Here is a 15,225-nt window from a genome sequence, read left to right on the forward strand (position 1 = left end):
TGGTCATTGCACAGTTAATGAATTAATGCATCATGTTTATTAGGTGGTAGGTAATTCCAACACGTAACTTCAGTATATATATATGTATTTGTTACAGTCAGATAACTGATAAAACAATAATTCCGGTTATTTCATTTTCAGGGCAAACAACCCGCATAAAATACTAATGCAGTCAAGGATTTGATAAGAATAATAAGTAAGACTTACTTATCACCAATTCTTTGAAAAAACAAAAAACCGACGGTAAATCCAGTTCCAAATAAGTACATATAAGCGAAGGTCAAACTTTATCGACCAGTACCTAACTTGGAAGCTGTTTTTAACTTTTACTCATTATTTTGTAGTTTTACATCAGTGACCATTAGGCAAAGACTCAGAATGAACTATAGAAAAACATTTATTTTTTTTAATAAATGGTTTAAAAATATTGCGGTAAAAATAAAACCCATTTATCGCTTTTATGTGACGATATTATTTTGTTTTGCCCGACGCGACATAAACAAATTTAAATACAATACTTAAGAGACGACAGTAAACAAAAATAACTTTCACCTCAAAATACTCTTCAGAATTTTAAAAATATCCTCGGAATGGAAAAGATTTACCGTGTTTTGAAATCCAGTACAATTAGTGACTCTTGTGGAAGTTATGAGGATTATTCTACAGCTTAAACAACATACGCAAAAAAATTGTCTCAAATTTTGTATTAAATTTAGAGTTACAGTTTCATTGAATAAATTTTAAACAAAAAATCAATAGTAAAGTTCTGTTGTTTTTTTTTCCAGAGATATTCCCTTTTTACAAAATCGTGAAGATCATATATTGTATTTTTAAAAACATATATGAAATGTCAGAGAATACGTCGTACCTATATTACATATTTATTGTAATAACAAATTTTGGTCAATTTATTTCATTAATTAAATATTCAGTTTAATTACTTTTTCCGGTAAACGTACATAGTAACCAAGGGAGCAATAAGATGGCCATGGATTTTTGAAAAACTGTCTATAATCGTTGCATTTTAACTTTAACATTGACCGTAACCTGTCATGACGAAAATTCGATCAAAGATACTTCAGAAATCCACGGCTATTTTTATCGTGTTTTTGATTACTCTCTCGGTATTATACAAAGATGTAAGGTCTACAGTGACTAGATGCTAGTCAATCTACTATTATTTTTAAAAGATCCAGTCACATTAGTAAAGCTCCATCATGTGGCGCCCTCTGCCCTTGCAACTACGCGTGGAATTACGGGCTATAACAACACTGAAAATTTTTAGATGTGGGTTTCAGGATCCGTATAATTGTTGGTTAATTGACGCAACAAGTGCCATCTCACATTCGGTCTCTCTTATTAACAACCTGTAAAGTTATTCAGATAGAACTTCCTTTGTGTCTAAAGTTAGGTATACGTACCCTAAGTAAATTTAAGCAACACACAACAATTTAAATTGCAAAACTTATCTATTAACTTTAATTTATTTAAAAAAAGTAGTGCCTTGTTTCGGCCACCATAGTAGAAATTTGTGCTTAATAAAAAGTAGGATTTATCTTAATTACATAAAATAAATATACACGTGGACGTGAATAAAATATTAATGCAAACAAAAGAATTAAGAAAAAAACATGTGCAGCATCTATTCAGAAAGCAGAAAAAATATAGAAATAACTGTTGACTCTAGATCATATAATTATTGGCGTATTCTTAAATTTTTTAATAACTATTCTCGCATGAGTGATTTTAGGTATAGCTCTTTACAAATCTAATAATTTTATTCAGAAGTTAGTACACTCACTTGTGCTTGCTTAGACAATTTCTTACTTAATCTAGATTGCGTAACGTTATAAATGCAACTGCATTTTGAATAAAAACTTTCAGAAAAGATAATTTACTCAATAACATTCCTAGGTCTCATGTTTACATATGATTTTAATTTCTCGATTAATTTGAGATTTTTATCTAACTATTAAGTAATGCATTAAAAGTAAACTCTCCACTGCGAAGGTTACAGAAAGAGAAATAATAAAGGGTTTCTATAAATGATTATAGAGTCGCAGTAGGTCATGTAAACGTGCCGCCTCTCAGATTTGAACTGTACTAAATGCCCAAGGACGCATGACAAAGACCACACGCATCTGTATACTGGTTGCCTAAATGCTTCATATCTTCAAAAGAAATAAATTTATTGCTGTATAACATTACAGTAAATGTTGAAAATATTCACCATTTTGTTCAAGGCACATGTTCACTCTCTTTCTAATTTCAGAAACGTTCTGTAATCCCTTCGTCAATACCCATTGTTCAATTTCATGTTGCAACAGGAACTCCTGGCTGCTGAGGAAATTTTGTCAAAGGTGTTTGCGGATTCTGCTCAAGTAGTCTCAAATCATCAACAACTTCCTCAGATACTAAAGGTCTTCCACGAGATTTCTCTTTGTTGACACGGCCAGTTCGAACAAATCTGTTGATTACATCTCTAATGTGACCCTCTAACGATGTTTCTTGAATTATTAAATTACGGTATTGGGCCAAATATTCTTCCTTCCAAACGGTTACAGAATACACACATCCTCTTCGTTTTTACGAAGTCCCATTGCGATAACAAGACATAACAATGAAAATGTCTTGCTCAAAGGCACAAAAACAAAATTTTCGTGCGCAATCACCAAGAGTTTTGAAAATGCCTGTTGTTGCTCTGAGCTTGGATCAACGAGAATTACTGTAATTCACACTTGAAAAAGTTAAAACTGCAAAATCCATAGCCAGTTACGCCCGTAGAATCATTTATAAAAGCCCTGTAAATAATTAATATGACCTGAAACATAAGAGAGGAAATAAAGTGCCGATGAAACGGGTTACGTAAGAGGCACATAATAATTTTATTTCCAAGAATAATTTAATAACCATTCAGGGGACCTGTGGAATTTAATCACTTATGTGCAAGGAAATATACCATTTACTCCCGTTGAATTTAACCAATATTTAACAAATATGACGTTATATTTAACCAAAAATGTAAATTCTGTAGTATCTAGATATTTTTAAACAAATACTCTTAACGATATAGGTCTTCCAGATAAAATTTCGTGGCCTAATATCCTACGAGATGTTGAAATTCTGTAAACGCAATTGTTTTTAGCGTGAAGGAGGAAGCATAACTTTTAGTACATTGCAAATATTTCGCATATATGATTGTTCTTTACGACGCCATATACGTATCATAAACAACGATCAAATAAAGAGATCTCTAGTTGTTACTTCTTGATACTTAAATTTTTTCTGAATGTACGGCGTAGTTAGCGTCTAACAATAATTTGAGGCTATACCGACAATTTAAATAATAGCAATAGAATAGAAGCGACGATGTTAGCTACGCCATGCGTTCAAAAAGCATTTGGGCATCGACTAGAAAATAGAAGTGTTTTATTTTTAATTGCACGTTATTTGCAGTGTACTAAAGTAAGCTTCCTCCTTCAAGCTAAAAACAATAAAAGAAAAGATGTGGTGTCGTGGGACACCAGGTAGGAACGAAGTTCCTTCGGCTAATCGACACAATTTGCAAAAAAAAATCGTGCTCAATTTTATGTAGGTTTTCTTGATTTTTCTCTTAAATTTTGCTGATTAGTTTTTATTTAAGTACAGGAAAGTATTTAGGAAATTCAGTATTTTAGGAAATAATAAATTACGTAAAATAGGTAGAATTATCAAAATATATATATATTTAAATGTTTGGAATTGAAGGGAGAATTTGTTTTAATTATTTAAAAAGGGATGAGAGAACGAAAAGAAAGAGGGAGAAAGAGAAAGGTATTAGAGCAGCTTTCAACAGGAAAGGGTACAGGTGGTGGGAGTGCGCAGAACATTGTTTTGGTTTGGCCTTACAAATATCGTGCAAGCAGTGGCAGCGGCGATGAATATTTCAATTTTACATATTAAAATATTATTGCGGTTAATAAAAATATCACTTTTCTATTTTATTAGCATTGACATTATAGAAAAAGAATTTAAACAATTATTAGTGCTGTATTCGATGTATGAGTTGAATAAAAAAGTAAGTAAAAGAAGTAAAAATGTAATTTTTAGTGAGCAATAATAACTGTTAAATTAGGGTACAGTCGAAGCTCTAGTTATAAACGACAATTATGCTAGAATATGAACTGTGATTATTACTTCGATGTTAAAGACAGAAAACGTTAAGCCTTATTATAATCCGACTTTACGGTATCGATAAATTTTATTGTGCCAGAAAATAAAAAACCATATAATTATAGTCATAGGTTGCTTATTCTCAGAGTTTTAAGCCCGCTTTTATCTAAAGATTTAACTGTTGATTTAAGACTAGTCGACTATAAAATAGTATATGATACTGGTTTATAATGAGGGGTTCGTGAAATTTTTTACTCATGCTATAATCCCTCACATTATAAACTCGTTTAATAATTAAAAATACCAAATTTTGTGTGATAGATTATCATAATTTATTGTTGCGTAAGTCTATTTTTTTAACAAACAAATTAATTTATTTTTATTAAATGGTTGTCTGTATTCTTTTGTACAAATTGCTCTTTTTTTAATTGTTTTTGAAAGAAGTACAACTCAGCCGAGCCTCCCTTCTCAATGCATCGATGTTACGCCACTGATGGCCCGGCTACAAGTCGCGCAACTTAAGCCCCGCCCCTGTACCCTTTCGTGCTGAAATTACTTCTATTATCCACTACTCGCTTGTGTATACGACTGTCGCGCCTGCGCACGTCTCATTTAACGGTTTTATTCCACGGACTTTTTCTTACGGTTTTACTATCACATTTGTTTCAGTTCGGTCGCGCAGCAAAATCCCTATCTCCTCCAAGCCTGCCGTAAGGAACTTCGTTCCAAAAAATCTTGACGGAATCTCAATATCGCCCCTCGTTCTTCAAACATATTCCCTCGTAATGTAAAAACCCTAATAACGTAATAACGTTACTTGTATTGTAAAAGCAGATTATCTTTTGATTTTTTGTATTTATTCTATAGTTGTGTGTGCATTTTTATTGAGTTCGGAAAATAGGTTATAGGTTATAGGTTATTATGTTCTATTATTGGTTTAATATAAACCATTAATGTTGCAGTTAAAATTGTTATTGAAGTAAAGTAAGTACTTATTTTTCATGAATTTTTTATCTAATTTAATCATTAATTATTTGTACGATAAAAACTAATCTAGGTTTAATGCTCTGAATTAGTAGTTTCCTTACCAAAATTGTAAAAACTATATAGCGTTACACATTCGTTAAAATAAAAATAGCTGCTGATATTTCAAATAAAACGGAAAGATGGTTCTAGAAGGCATTACTTTTATTTAGGTCTAATAGCGGAGGGCAATAGAACTAATTTATCAGGTATATCTTTCGCAACCCATTTAAAACTAGTTTACAAAAAGTAAATCACATTTAGCTCTACTCTGATACATTTATGAAAATTTTATGAGCAAGTAAAACGATAATGATAGTTTTTGCATAATTTTTACTTCTCAAGCGTAAGCGAAAGATGTATTGCACTGGAATCCATCGGGCGACTTGCTGCTTTAATATTTTTTCAACCTTTCTGTCTGTCGTCTGTCTGTCTGTTTGTCTATCTGTCGTCTGTGTTAATTTTTATTAGAGAGATAATCTTCGAAACTACTGGACCAACTGTCGTCAAATTTTTATGTGTATTAGGAATACTTCTTATTATGTAGATGGTAACACTCTCCAACGTTAAAACATTTTTTTTATAAAGTAAGATACTCCTCCACTTGTGGTGTATAAATCTGTATTGAGTTTCCACTGTAGACATCCCCATTTTTGGAAAAAAAAATTAAAATTATATAACAACATTTTGCAATTTAACATTGAAACAATGTGATAACGTCGGCTCATTAAATTGCATAATTAACATTACCAAAATTGTATTGTGTGTATTATTTTCTAATTTCTCATCTATAAACTCTAGACTCTAGAGTAGCTTAAACATAAACAGTCGAAGTTAAGCCTGTACACCGAAAATAATACACTCTTTTCCTTTGGTTATTTGCTTTGAATATATTTCATAATGTCCGTATGTGGTCAGAAAACAAAAATCACAAAATTTTGTTGGACTGTACTTCAAGGGTGAGGGAAGTTTTGTCGAAATAACCTTCGACATTTTTTTTTAATTCATAGTTACATATAGTTTCTTGAAATTCGTTGTCAGCATATACTTAATTGTAAATCTTATAATCCCAAGATGTTTACAATCTGTCAGTGTTATATAACTGTATATTGTATATTGTATGTTGTATAATTCTATAACTACTGTTGTCATCAAGTCCACCGAGGCCACTGCCCTCGTGAAAGGTTCCTTAAGTTTAATTTTTATCGAAACCTTATTAACGCTATTCATCCCTTACACTGTGAAGGTCAAAACATCCGATTGCAGCTTATCATCATAAATCTCCGAGAGTTTAAGCTTATGGTCTTTGTGGTCGCGCTGTAAATCACACTATTAATCTTAAAATGTTGATAACATTTTTCAGGACGTATCTTTAAAAATCAAAATCTTGGTTATTTATGGAAATTTTGGTACGCGGTTATCACCAGTGTTTTCAGCTTACAAAGTTCTATAAATATTCGGATAAACATTGTCGGCTTTTTCCGTCGGAAATGAGATGCTGTGAAAGCACCTTCTTCGGCACACACATGGGCTTTGTTTAAAGATGAAAAACTATTTTTAAAAAAACCGAATGAAAGTTAAATAAAGAAAGTTGTGGACTGGACAGGTTATATGTAAAATTTCGTAACAATAAGTCTGCTAATAATCGAGATTTTACATTCTAAAATTGCAATGGACACCCCTTAAGACCTAAACATGGTAACTGGCACTAGTAAAAATAATTGCTTCTAAATTTCCCACCCTTGTACTAGCCGGAATTAAGTACCGTATGATCCAAAACTTTTCAGATAAAGGTGGGGTGTAATGTGAGCAAAAGTTTAGTGGAAAGACATACGATAAGCATACTTGAATTAATTACAGGCCTCCCGTTATCTGAAAACTTTTGGATCATGCTTTACTTTTATTGATTCCAATATTTTCATTCACCATTCGGTGAAAATGATTTCCATGACGATGGACGTATAGAAATGACTATGAGTTGCACACATAGATTTCGCAGACTTAAATATACATAAATCGATATTAAATCAATGAGTCAGTTAATTTGTTTATGTGTCAATGTAGTAAACAAAAAAAAAGTTTTCTTTTATATAAAATTTGTTTGTAACATTCACCAATGTTGCAATATGTCAGAATTAGATTCACATATTGTACATATCTAAGTCAGTTAATAAATACCTTCGAGAGTGTTAACATCGTTGGCCTTTTATTTTTCGCACTTTAAATACGCACATAAATTAACAGGTTATGGGCCCAGATTACGTATCGAGTATTGAGCAATTAGTATTTTGAAAAAGTGCAATTAGTGGAATATCAGCGATTAGTTCCTATTCGAAGTTGTGATTTGTAGTTGGTCAGTGTTCAAGTTCGGTTTCGCGGCCAATAGTAGCAGACACATCGAAAATGGATAAGTTCGCGATAGCTAAGTTTAACGGCAACGATTTTGCAGTATGGAAGTTTCAAATGCGCGCCTATCTGCGGTATCACGAATTGTTAGACGTTGTCGAAGGTATGAAAGCTCGCCCTGATTCGGGAGGTACATCCAAGGAACAAGAAGAATGGGACAGAAAAGACGAGAAAGCTCAATTTGCGTTATCGTGCGCTCTAGAGACGAATGTTGTGCGTCATATAATGAATATGAAGACTGCAGCTGAAATGTGGACACGACTGGTGACTATTTACGAACAAAAGAACAAGACGTCGATTCATATTTTACACCAAAAATTTTATAATTATCAAATACGACCAGGCGCAACAATTACTGAACATGTTGCTGCTATCGAAGAGCTGGTGAGACAGCTGGAAGATCTAAATCAGAAACCCACCGATGAACAAATAATCACGAAAGTACTGTACACATTACCACAACAGTATCAGCATATAGCAGCGGCGTTTGATATGCTTCCAGAAAAAGAGCAAACCATGGTCAACCTTCTTCCTCGGTTATTAAAGCTAGAAACAATGAGAAATGGAATGGTCGAGATTAAAAACGACGAAGAAGACAACTCAGCCCTTTACACAAGCAACGGCAATCGGGGACAACGCCAAAATCATCAAAAAAATAGAGGTGGTCGTTATCAAAATCAGCAGCGACAGCAATCTACAAAACAGCGATTTAGTGGGAAGTGTTATAATTGCGGTAAGACGGGACATAGAAAGATCGACTGCTACAAACCCCAAAACACTCAAAACAATGGCCAAGCGAATGCAGCATCAAACAGCGGCGCATCGAGTGCGATAATGTATACAGCCGAAACGATGGCTGTCGGTAACGTGGGCGAATTATGGGTCGCGGATTCTGGTGCGAGTAAACACATGACTTTTCGGCGCGACATTATTACAAATTATAGGGAGTTTAGTGCAAGTGAGAGAAAACCGATCACAGTGGGCAACAATGAAACTATTTACGCGGAAGGTGAAGGAGATGTAATGATTACTTCGTACGTTAATGGACAAGTACTGGAGCAAGGCATGAGTGAAGTGTGGTACGTGCCTGAAATTGGGAAAAATCTATTCTCAATAAGTGCAGCTAGTAATCGTGGTGTTAACGCATTATTCAGCAAACACACGTTACAATTGTTTAGTCGTGGCAAAGTGGTAGCCACCGGACAATTGGCTAAAAACGGTTTATTCGAAATGAATATTCGCGCGCGGGCAACGGCAGAGGCTATGATCGCAAGTGCAAGTGCTCAAAACGTTCGAGTGTGGCATGAACGGCTTGGACATGTTGCATTTAAAGTGGTTCGCGAAATGGCCAAAAGTGACGCGATAACTGGCATGGAAGTTGTGGACTCGAAACATAGTACGGACAATGAGGACACATTTTGCGAAGACTGTGTATACGGCAAGCACGTGCGACAACCGTTCCCGTCCTCAAATTCGCGGGCTGAACGGCCAGGAGATCTAATGCATTTTGACACGATCGGACCATTGAATGAATCGTTAGGTGGTTCGCGGTTCGCAGCTGTATTTACAGATGATTGCAGTGGTACGATCATCGTAGTTCCTATGAAAACAAAGTCCGACGTCGTCGACGCGATGATTAGTGTAATAGCTGATGCAGAAGCGAATGGACACAAAATAAAACGCGTGCGATCGGACAATGGGGGTGAATTTTTGGGCAGTGAAATGAAGGCGGTGTTAACCAAGAAATTTATTAACCAAGAACTGACCACACCGTACTGTCCACAACAGAATGGGCGGGCCGAACGATCTAACAGGACATTAAATGAAATGGTGCGGTGTCAACTTGCAAGCGGAAACCTGCCCCAAGGACTATGGGCGGAAATGATTAGAAACGGGGCTCACATTAGAAATAGAATACCACGTGCCCGTCTCGAAGGGAAAACCCCCTACGAACTCTGGACCGGTCAAAAGCCTGATTTGAGTCATTTGCGTAAAATTGGTAGTACTGCATATGCATTAATTGACGAGTCGAAACGGAGCAAATTTGAAAAGAAGAGCGAACGGCTCATCTTAGTTGGATATGAATTTGAGCAACACGCATATCGACTTTGGCGGCCAGGTACAAAAGTAATTATTAAGAGTCGTGACGTAAAAATTGTCGAATTACCACCAAAAAGACCGCTTCAATTGTTACCTGAAATCGCTACAAACGAAGAACAATCAACACCAACAAGAGCGGCGTACTCGAAACGCGTGGTACCTTCAGATGAAAACTCCATCGTAAACAACACCCGATCTAAGACAAAGAAAAGGATGGAAGAAAAAGATGAAATTACCGAAGTTCAATTTGCAGCCCTCCTGACTGAAGGTGAGAAAATAGTGACTAAAACACCTGAAACTCTCGCAGAAGCGTTAGCCACGAATGATTCGAAACAGTGGGAGCTTGCAATGGCTGATGAATTGGAATCTTTAGCCAAAAATGAAGTTTGGGAATTGGTGGAGCTTCCAGCGAACAGACGACCAATCCAAAATAAATGGATATTCAAGATTAAAACCAACCCGGACGGCAGCATCAATAAATACAAGGCACGGTTGGTCATTAAGGGATGTTCGCAAAAAGCGGGCATCGACTACGCGGAAACGTTTTCACCCGTTGCACGGTTCGAATCAGTGCGTGTATTGTTGGCCATCGCAGCGGCCAAAGATTATGAACTCTTTCAGATTGACGTGAAAACTGCTTTCCTTTATAGTGAACTAAAAGAGGAAAAATATATGGTGCAACCGGACGGTTTTGACGACGGTAGTGGCTGTGTGTGTAAACTAAACAAAAGTTTATACGGACTGAAACAGGCACCGTTAATGTTTCATGAGAAAATCGACGGAGTGCTAAAGGAATTCGGCATGAACCCTACTCGGTTTGACCGGTGTGTGTACGCGTCTGACAATAGGTAACGAACTTTATTTCGCGCTGTACGTGGATGATGGTCTGGTAATCGGTAGTTCCGTGGAACGTGTCAACAGTTTCATAAACAAACCAAAACTGAATTTTGAAGTTACCGGTGACGTGGCAAACTGTATGCAAATAGTGCGCGATCGTGGGACAAAAACTCTACACTTAAAGCAAACTACTGAACATTTGGTGCGAAACCCTGTTCACCATCGACGCACCAAACACATCGACGTCAAGTTCCACTACACACGTGACGCCTATCAACGGGGAGACATTGATATCAACCACGTTGGGACAACGGAACAACTGGCGGATATGTTCACGAAACCGCTAAGCCGTGATAAATTTGCCAATAATTTAAAATTGTTGAATTTACATTCAGTTTAAGACTTATTCTCTTAAGTATTATTTTATTTGTGTGTTCTAATTTTTCTTGTGTTTGTTTATTTAGTTCATCTGACCAGAGCGAGTGGGAGTGTTGCAATATGTCAGAATTAGATACGCTCTGGCCCAGTACCGGTGCGACACTTGTGTGGTTGAAAGTCTGGACCCTTTTGTCTTTGTCGGCGTTTCACGGCAAATCGACGTCCAGATGTCGAGACCTTTTTTACTAAGTTAGTTTTCACATATTGTACATATCTAAGTCAGTTAATAAATACCTTCGCTAGTGTTAACATCGTTGGCCTTTTATTTTTCGCACTTTAAATACGCACATAAATTAACAACCAACAGTTATTATTTACAAGTGATTATTTTATTCTAATAAATGTACAAAAGTGGCATTTTCTACAACTCGTAGAGATACTATTTGTTCAAGACACAAACAAAAGTTATATGAATAAACTTAGATAAAGGCCTTCACTATATTTTATTCCTTACTCTCTAAAATATTTCTGAACTCTTCTCTATATCAACAGATGTAAAAGTATTTGCATATTGTTTATTTAACTCACTAGTGAAAAAATACATTACTTGATATCTATTTCTTTATAACGCATCAATTTCAGACATGTGCCACAAAATCTCTCTCACTCTCTTACCGAAGTCTGCTTCATCAAACTTTACATTTGCAAATACTTCAGACATTTCATTTATATCATAACCATCGGTTAAATTTAAGCAGTCGTCATCATTAGTCAACTTGAGCTTTAGAAGCACGCATGCCATGATCATGCCCCATTTGGAATATTTTTGCCAGTGTTGCTTGAGAACTGAAAACGGAAACAGTGCCTTCGGATTTCTTCCCAATTTTTTTAAAGTGGACGAGAAACTCTCATAGTAAACGTGAAGATACTCATTTAAATTATCAAACATTTTTTTAGATGACCCACAGTATAAAAAATATGACAAATCACAGACGGGACTACCAACCATCATTAACTGCCAATCGATTAACTTCATGCGTATGGGCGTTCTACTGTTGATAGTGTTCTGTAAAGAAAATTAAGACGTTATACAAACACAAAGATCAATAAACAATAGTCTCAACATATCGTGTTTCGTATAATAATACTGTCATCTTTAGGTATTTTTCACAGACACAAAAATGTGTAAGACGATTTTTTACTGTTTTTTAGACTTGTTTGATAAGCTGAAATAATGAACTCTTCTGTGAAATATACGTAAATATATAAATAATTAAGTGCAACAGAATGTATGTCGTGTGTTCCACAACGTATACTTATTTAACTAGTCCCAAATGCAATTTTTGTCCTTTACCTCGTATTTAAACAACATGTTATTGCTCCAACAGTCCCCGTGTAAAATCACCGAATAATATTCTTCTTGTGTAACTAAATCGTAGAATGTGTTAACAATATTTCTTCCACTATATTTTTGGTATTTCTTCATAACTTCAGCATCCTCTTCAGGTATAAAAGTATTTTGCACTAATTTACTAATTTCCACCAAATGATCACTAAAAAAGTCACTTTTAATAAGTCCCTCATACATGTTGCAAACTCCTTCCGCAATTCTTTTGAATTCCTGCGGCTCTTGATCACGCAGCGCAAAAGAATAACCATGTAACTTTCCATAAGTTTTAAAAATTAACCGAACATGCTGATCATCCAAAACTGCCTTTTTTGCAAAAACTTCAAACCCCGACGACAGTAAATTTTCCAAAACCAATATTTCTTCTGGTTCTTCAACGGCCACTTTCAAACACTTTGGCGCAAAATCAATATTTTGGGACACACTACATTCTTTGGCAAATTTTTCAAACGCAGGTAACACATTTGTAAAAAAATAAATCTCGTTTTGAAAAGCTTGTCTCACTGGGGCCATTGCTCTAATCTTCATGTCGAAATAAGCTGCCTTTATTACCACTTCTAGTTCTCTGTTGCTGTTCTTATCCTTGACAGTGACCATAAAAATGTTTCCGAGGTAGCCTTCGCCTTTTTTGTTTGTTTTGGCTTTTGTGACTACATGATTTTTGATTCCGTTTTCTTCCGAAACGCTTTTTAATAACTGTGTTAGCACAGCACTTTTCGGTAAAACTTCCATGAATAAATTTGCACAAGAGAAATAAACCGCGAAGAATCTATGCGGTATATTTGTGGCGGTCAGCGAGAGTGATTTATATATGTATGTTTACAGTTAAACACTGGATGACGTATCATTATGAATAGTATTAATTAACGTATTAGCTACACTACTTGTAGAATGTTTATATAACGTGGTTCTTCGTATTCTACGTCACCAAGTCGTATTTTAAATATTTCCTTTCAAACCGCAAAGTTTGGAAAGAGTTTGTACATTCAATAACACTTGACGCAATATCTGACACACTATTCTTTTTTAAATGAGTGCAATAATAATTTTTAATAGTCTTACGTATAAGATTAACATGAAAGAGGTAAAACCAATCAAAATTATTTGTTCGCTTAGAAAACAGGCTACAAATAAATTCATTTAAAATGCATAATTTCGGAGATAATGACTAAAACCTTAGTATATGTTTTGAGAAAATGCTTGGTTCGAATAAAATAGGTCTCAGTGTTGAATTTCTTTAGCATAGTCATAAATTATTAGAGAAACCTTGACAAACGTTGAATGTGAAATTAATTGCAATTATCCACAGAAATGAAGGTAATGTTAGACGCAAATCACTCTTGTTATCTCATATTGTATAGTCGTAGTAGTGTCAAAAATTGTAGTTGAAGATCTGATATTCTTAATGATAAATCATCGATAATAATTGTCAAAATTGTTTCAACAGGTTTCTTAAAGTAGATTTTACGTCTCGTAAATTTATCAAATATGTAGTTTATCGTGTGGATCAAAGTGGCTTTCTTCCGACGAAATTAAATTAAATTAGCAGTACAGGTAATTTTATAGTCGTATACATATACACAGGTATAATTAACAAAAAATTCTTACCTAATATTAACTCAAATTTCCAGAATTAAGTCAGTTTTGTAAAATTACATATTAGAAGTTTTTTCAATCTTGTAAATTACTAGTAAAATCAGAATAAAAGTTATGGAAACACTGGAACACTCAAAATACAAATGACGTTCACCAATTATACATTTCAGCTGCATTATTGGTGTTTAACATTACCCCTTTTTTTAACAAAATATTAACCTTAAACGGCGTTGAGTTATTATGGAAACAACAAAATTATCGCTTACTTAGTAAATAAACATTAATCATTTATCAAAATTCTTTTGAGTAACGCCGATGTTATGTGTGGCCTCTTTAATCTAAACTGCAATATAACGTGTCATATCTGATATAAGAAATAATTACTGTAAATCAACAAGAATGAGTTTTATGTGTATCGAAAAATAATCGTTTCCAGAAAAGTATGTTATTTACAGTGATGCTGTAATCAGAAATAAGAGACCTTCTAAGTGAGATACCGTTCGACCTTAGTTGCACTTTGAAACTGATTTATCAGAACATCAAGCAGAAATTTGATAAAAATCACGCAAAAATTTTCATTCGTCAAACATTAATTTAATAGAGAAAACTGGGGAAAGAGATTTTTTAAGAGTACTGTGTACATTTAATTTGAAATTCGGAAAAGCTAATTAGGAAAAATAAATTTTGTGATAACTGCGTATTTTAAAATACTTCTGACTTTCAAGTTTGGCAAAGAATTTTCCACGGTAAACCGACAGTTTTTGCTTCATTGAAACAATTTAAATATTAATTAGAATCAACAAATGATTTAGTGGAAGTTTAAAACAATCGTCATTGTTTTATTTTATCATTATCAAACATGTAGACAGTCACATTTTTTCTTTGTTTTTTATTATTTATGAAGTTCTAGTAATTAATTTAATAACAGTCTACACTGAAAAGTTATTTGAGTTATTGTATTTTAATATGTACACCAGCGATCTGCGAAGATTAATTCTTCCATCTACGTATATTCTAACTGTCAATCCGCAAATCATTTTAGCTTTGTCTAGATAATGCCAACGTGTTGGCGAAACGCGAATTTTGGATGTTTTCCAAAAATGTTACTATTGTCTTTACAACCAAAGTTGAAATATCTACTTAATTCTGGGGTGTTTTTTTTTTAATCATCAAGAAAAAACAAAAACACTTGTAAATTATTACTCCCTCCGTCCGAAAATATGGTATACATTTGTAACTTTATTTAATAATACTGTCATAACGTAATGCATTTCAATTCATATGCAATGAGACTTTATTTCGAACTTCTGGAGAACATACAAATC

The 15,225-nt window shown here is 34.4% G+C and overlaps 1 protein-coding gene across 1 annotated transcript; it reads right to left on the bottom strand.

Annotated features, from left to right (window-relative positions):
- Positions 1-11,315: 11,315 nt before the first annotated feature.
- LOC135144760 (uncharacterized) lies at positions 11,316-13,067 on the bottom strand. The gene is made up of 2 exons (XM_064076834.1): positions 12,251-13,067; positions 11,316-11,962 (listed from the first exon to the last, which is right to left on the bottom strand). Exons 1-2 carry the CDS (start codon positions 13,034-13,036, stop codon positions 11,519-11,521), a joined length of 1,230 nt encoding a protein of 409 aa, XP_063932904.1. The 5' UTR covers positions 13,037-13,067; the 3' UTR covers positions 11,316-11,518.
- Positions 13,068-15,225: the final 2,158 nt, after the last annotated feature.

This window comes from Zophobas morio, unplaced genomic scaffold (assembly GCF_036711695.1).
Source record: "Zophobas morio isolate AGI-343-1 ecotype UQ-CSIRO unplaced genomic scaffold, CSIRO_AGI_Zmor_V1 ptg000108l, whole genome shotgun sequence".
Classification (NCBI taxonomy): Eukaryota; Metazoa; Arthropoda; class Insecta; order Coleoptera; family Tenebrionidae; genus Zophobas; species Zophobas morio.

Excerpts from the sequence above, each read along its gene's own strand:
- LOC135144760 (XM_064076834.1), bottom strand. The coding sequence starts at position 13,036 with ATGGAAGTTTTACCGAAAAGTGCTGTGCTAACACAGTTATTAAAAAGC. Across the intron at positions 11,963-12,250 it reads ACATGTTGTTTAAATACGAG|AACACTATCAACAGTAGAAC; the intron begins GTAAAGGACAAA and ends TTTTCTTTACAG.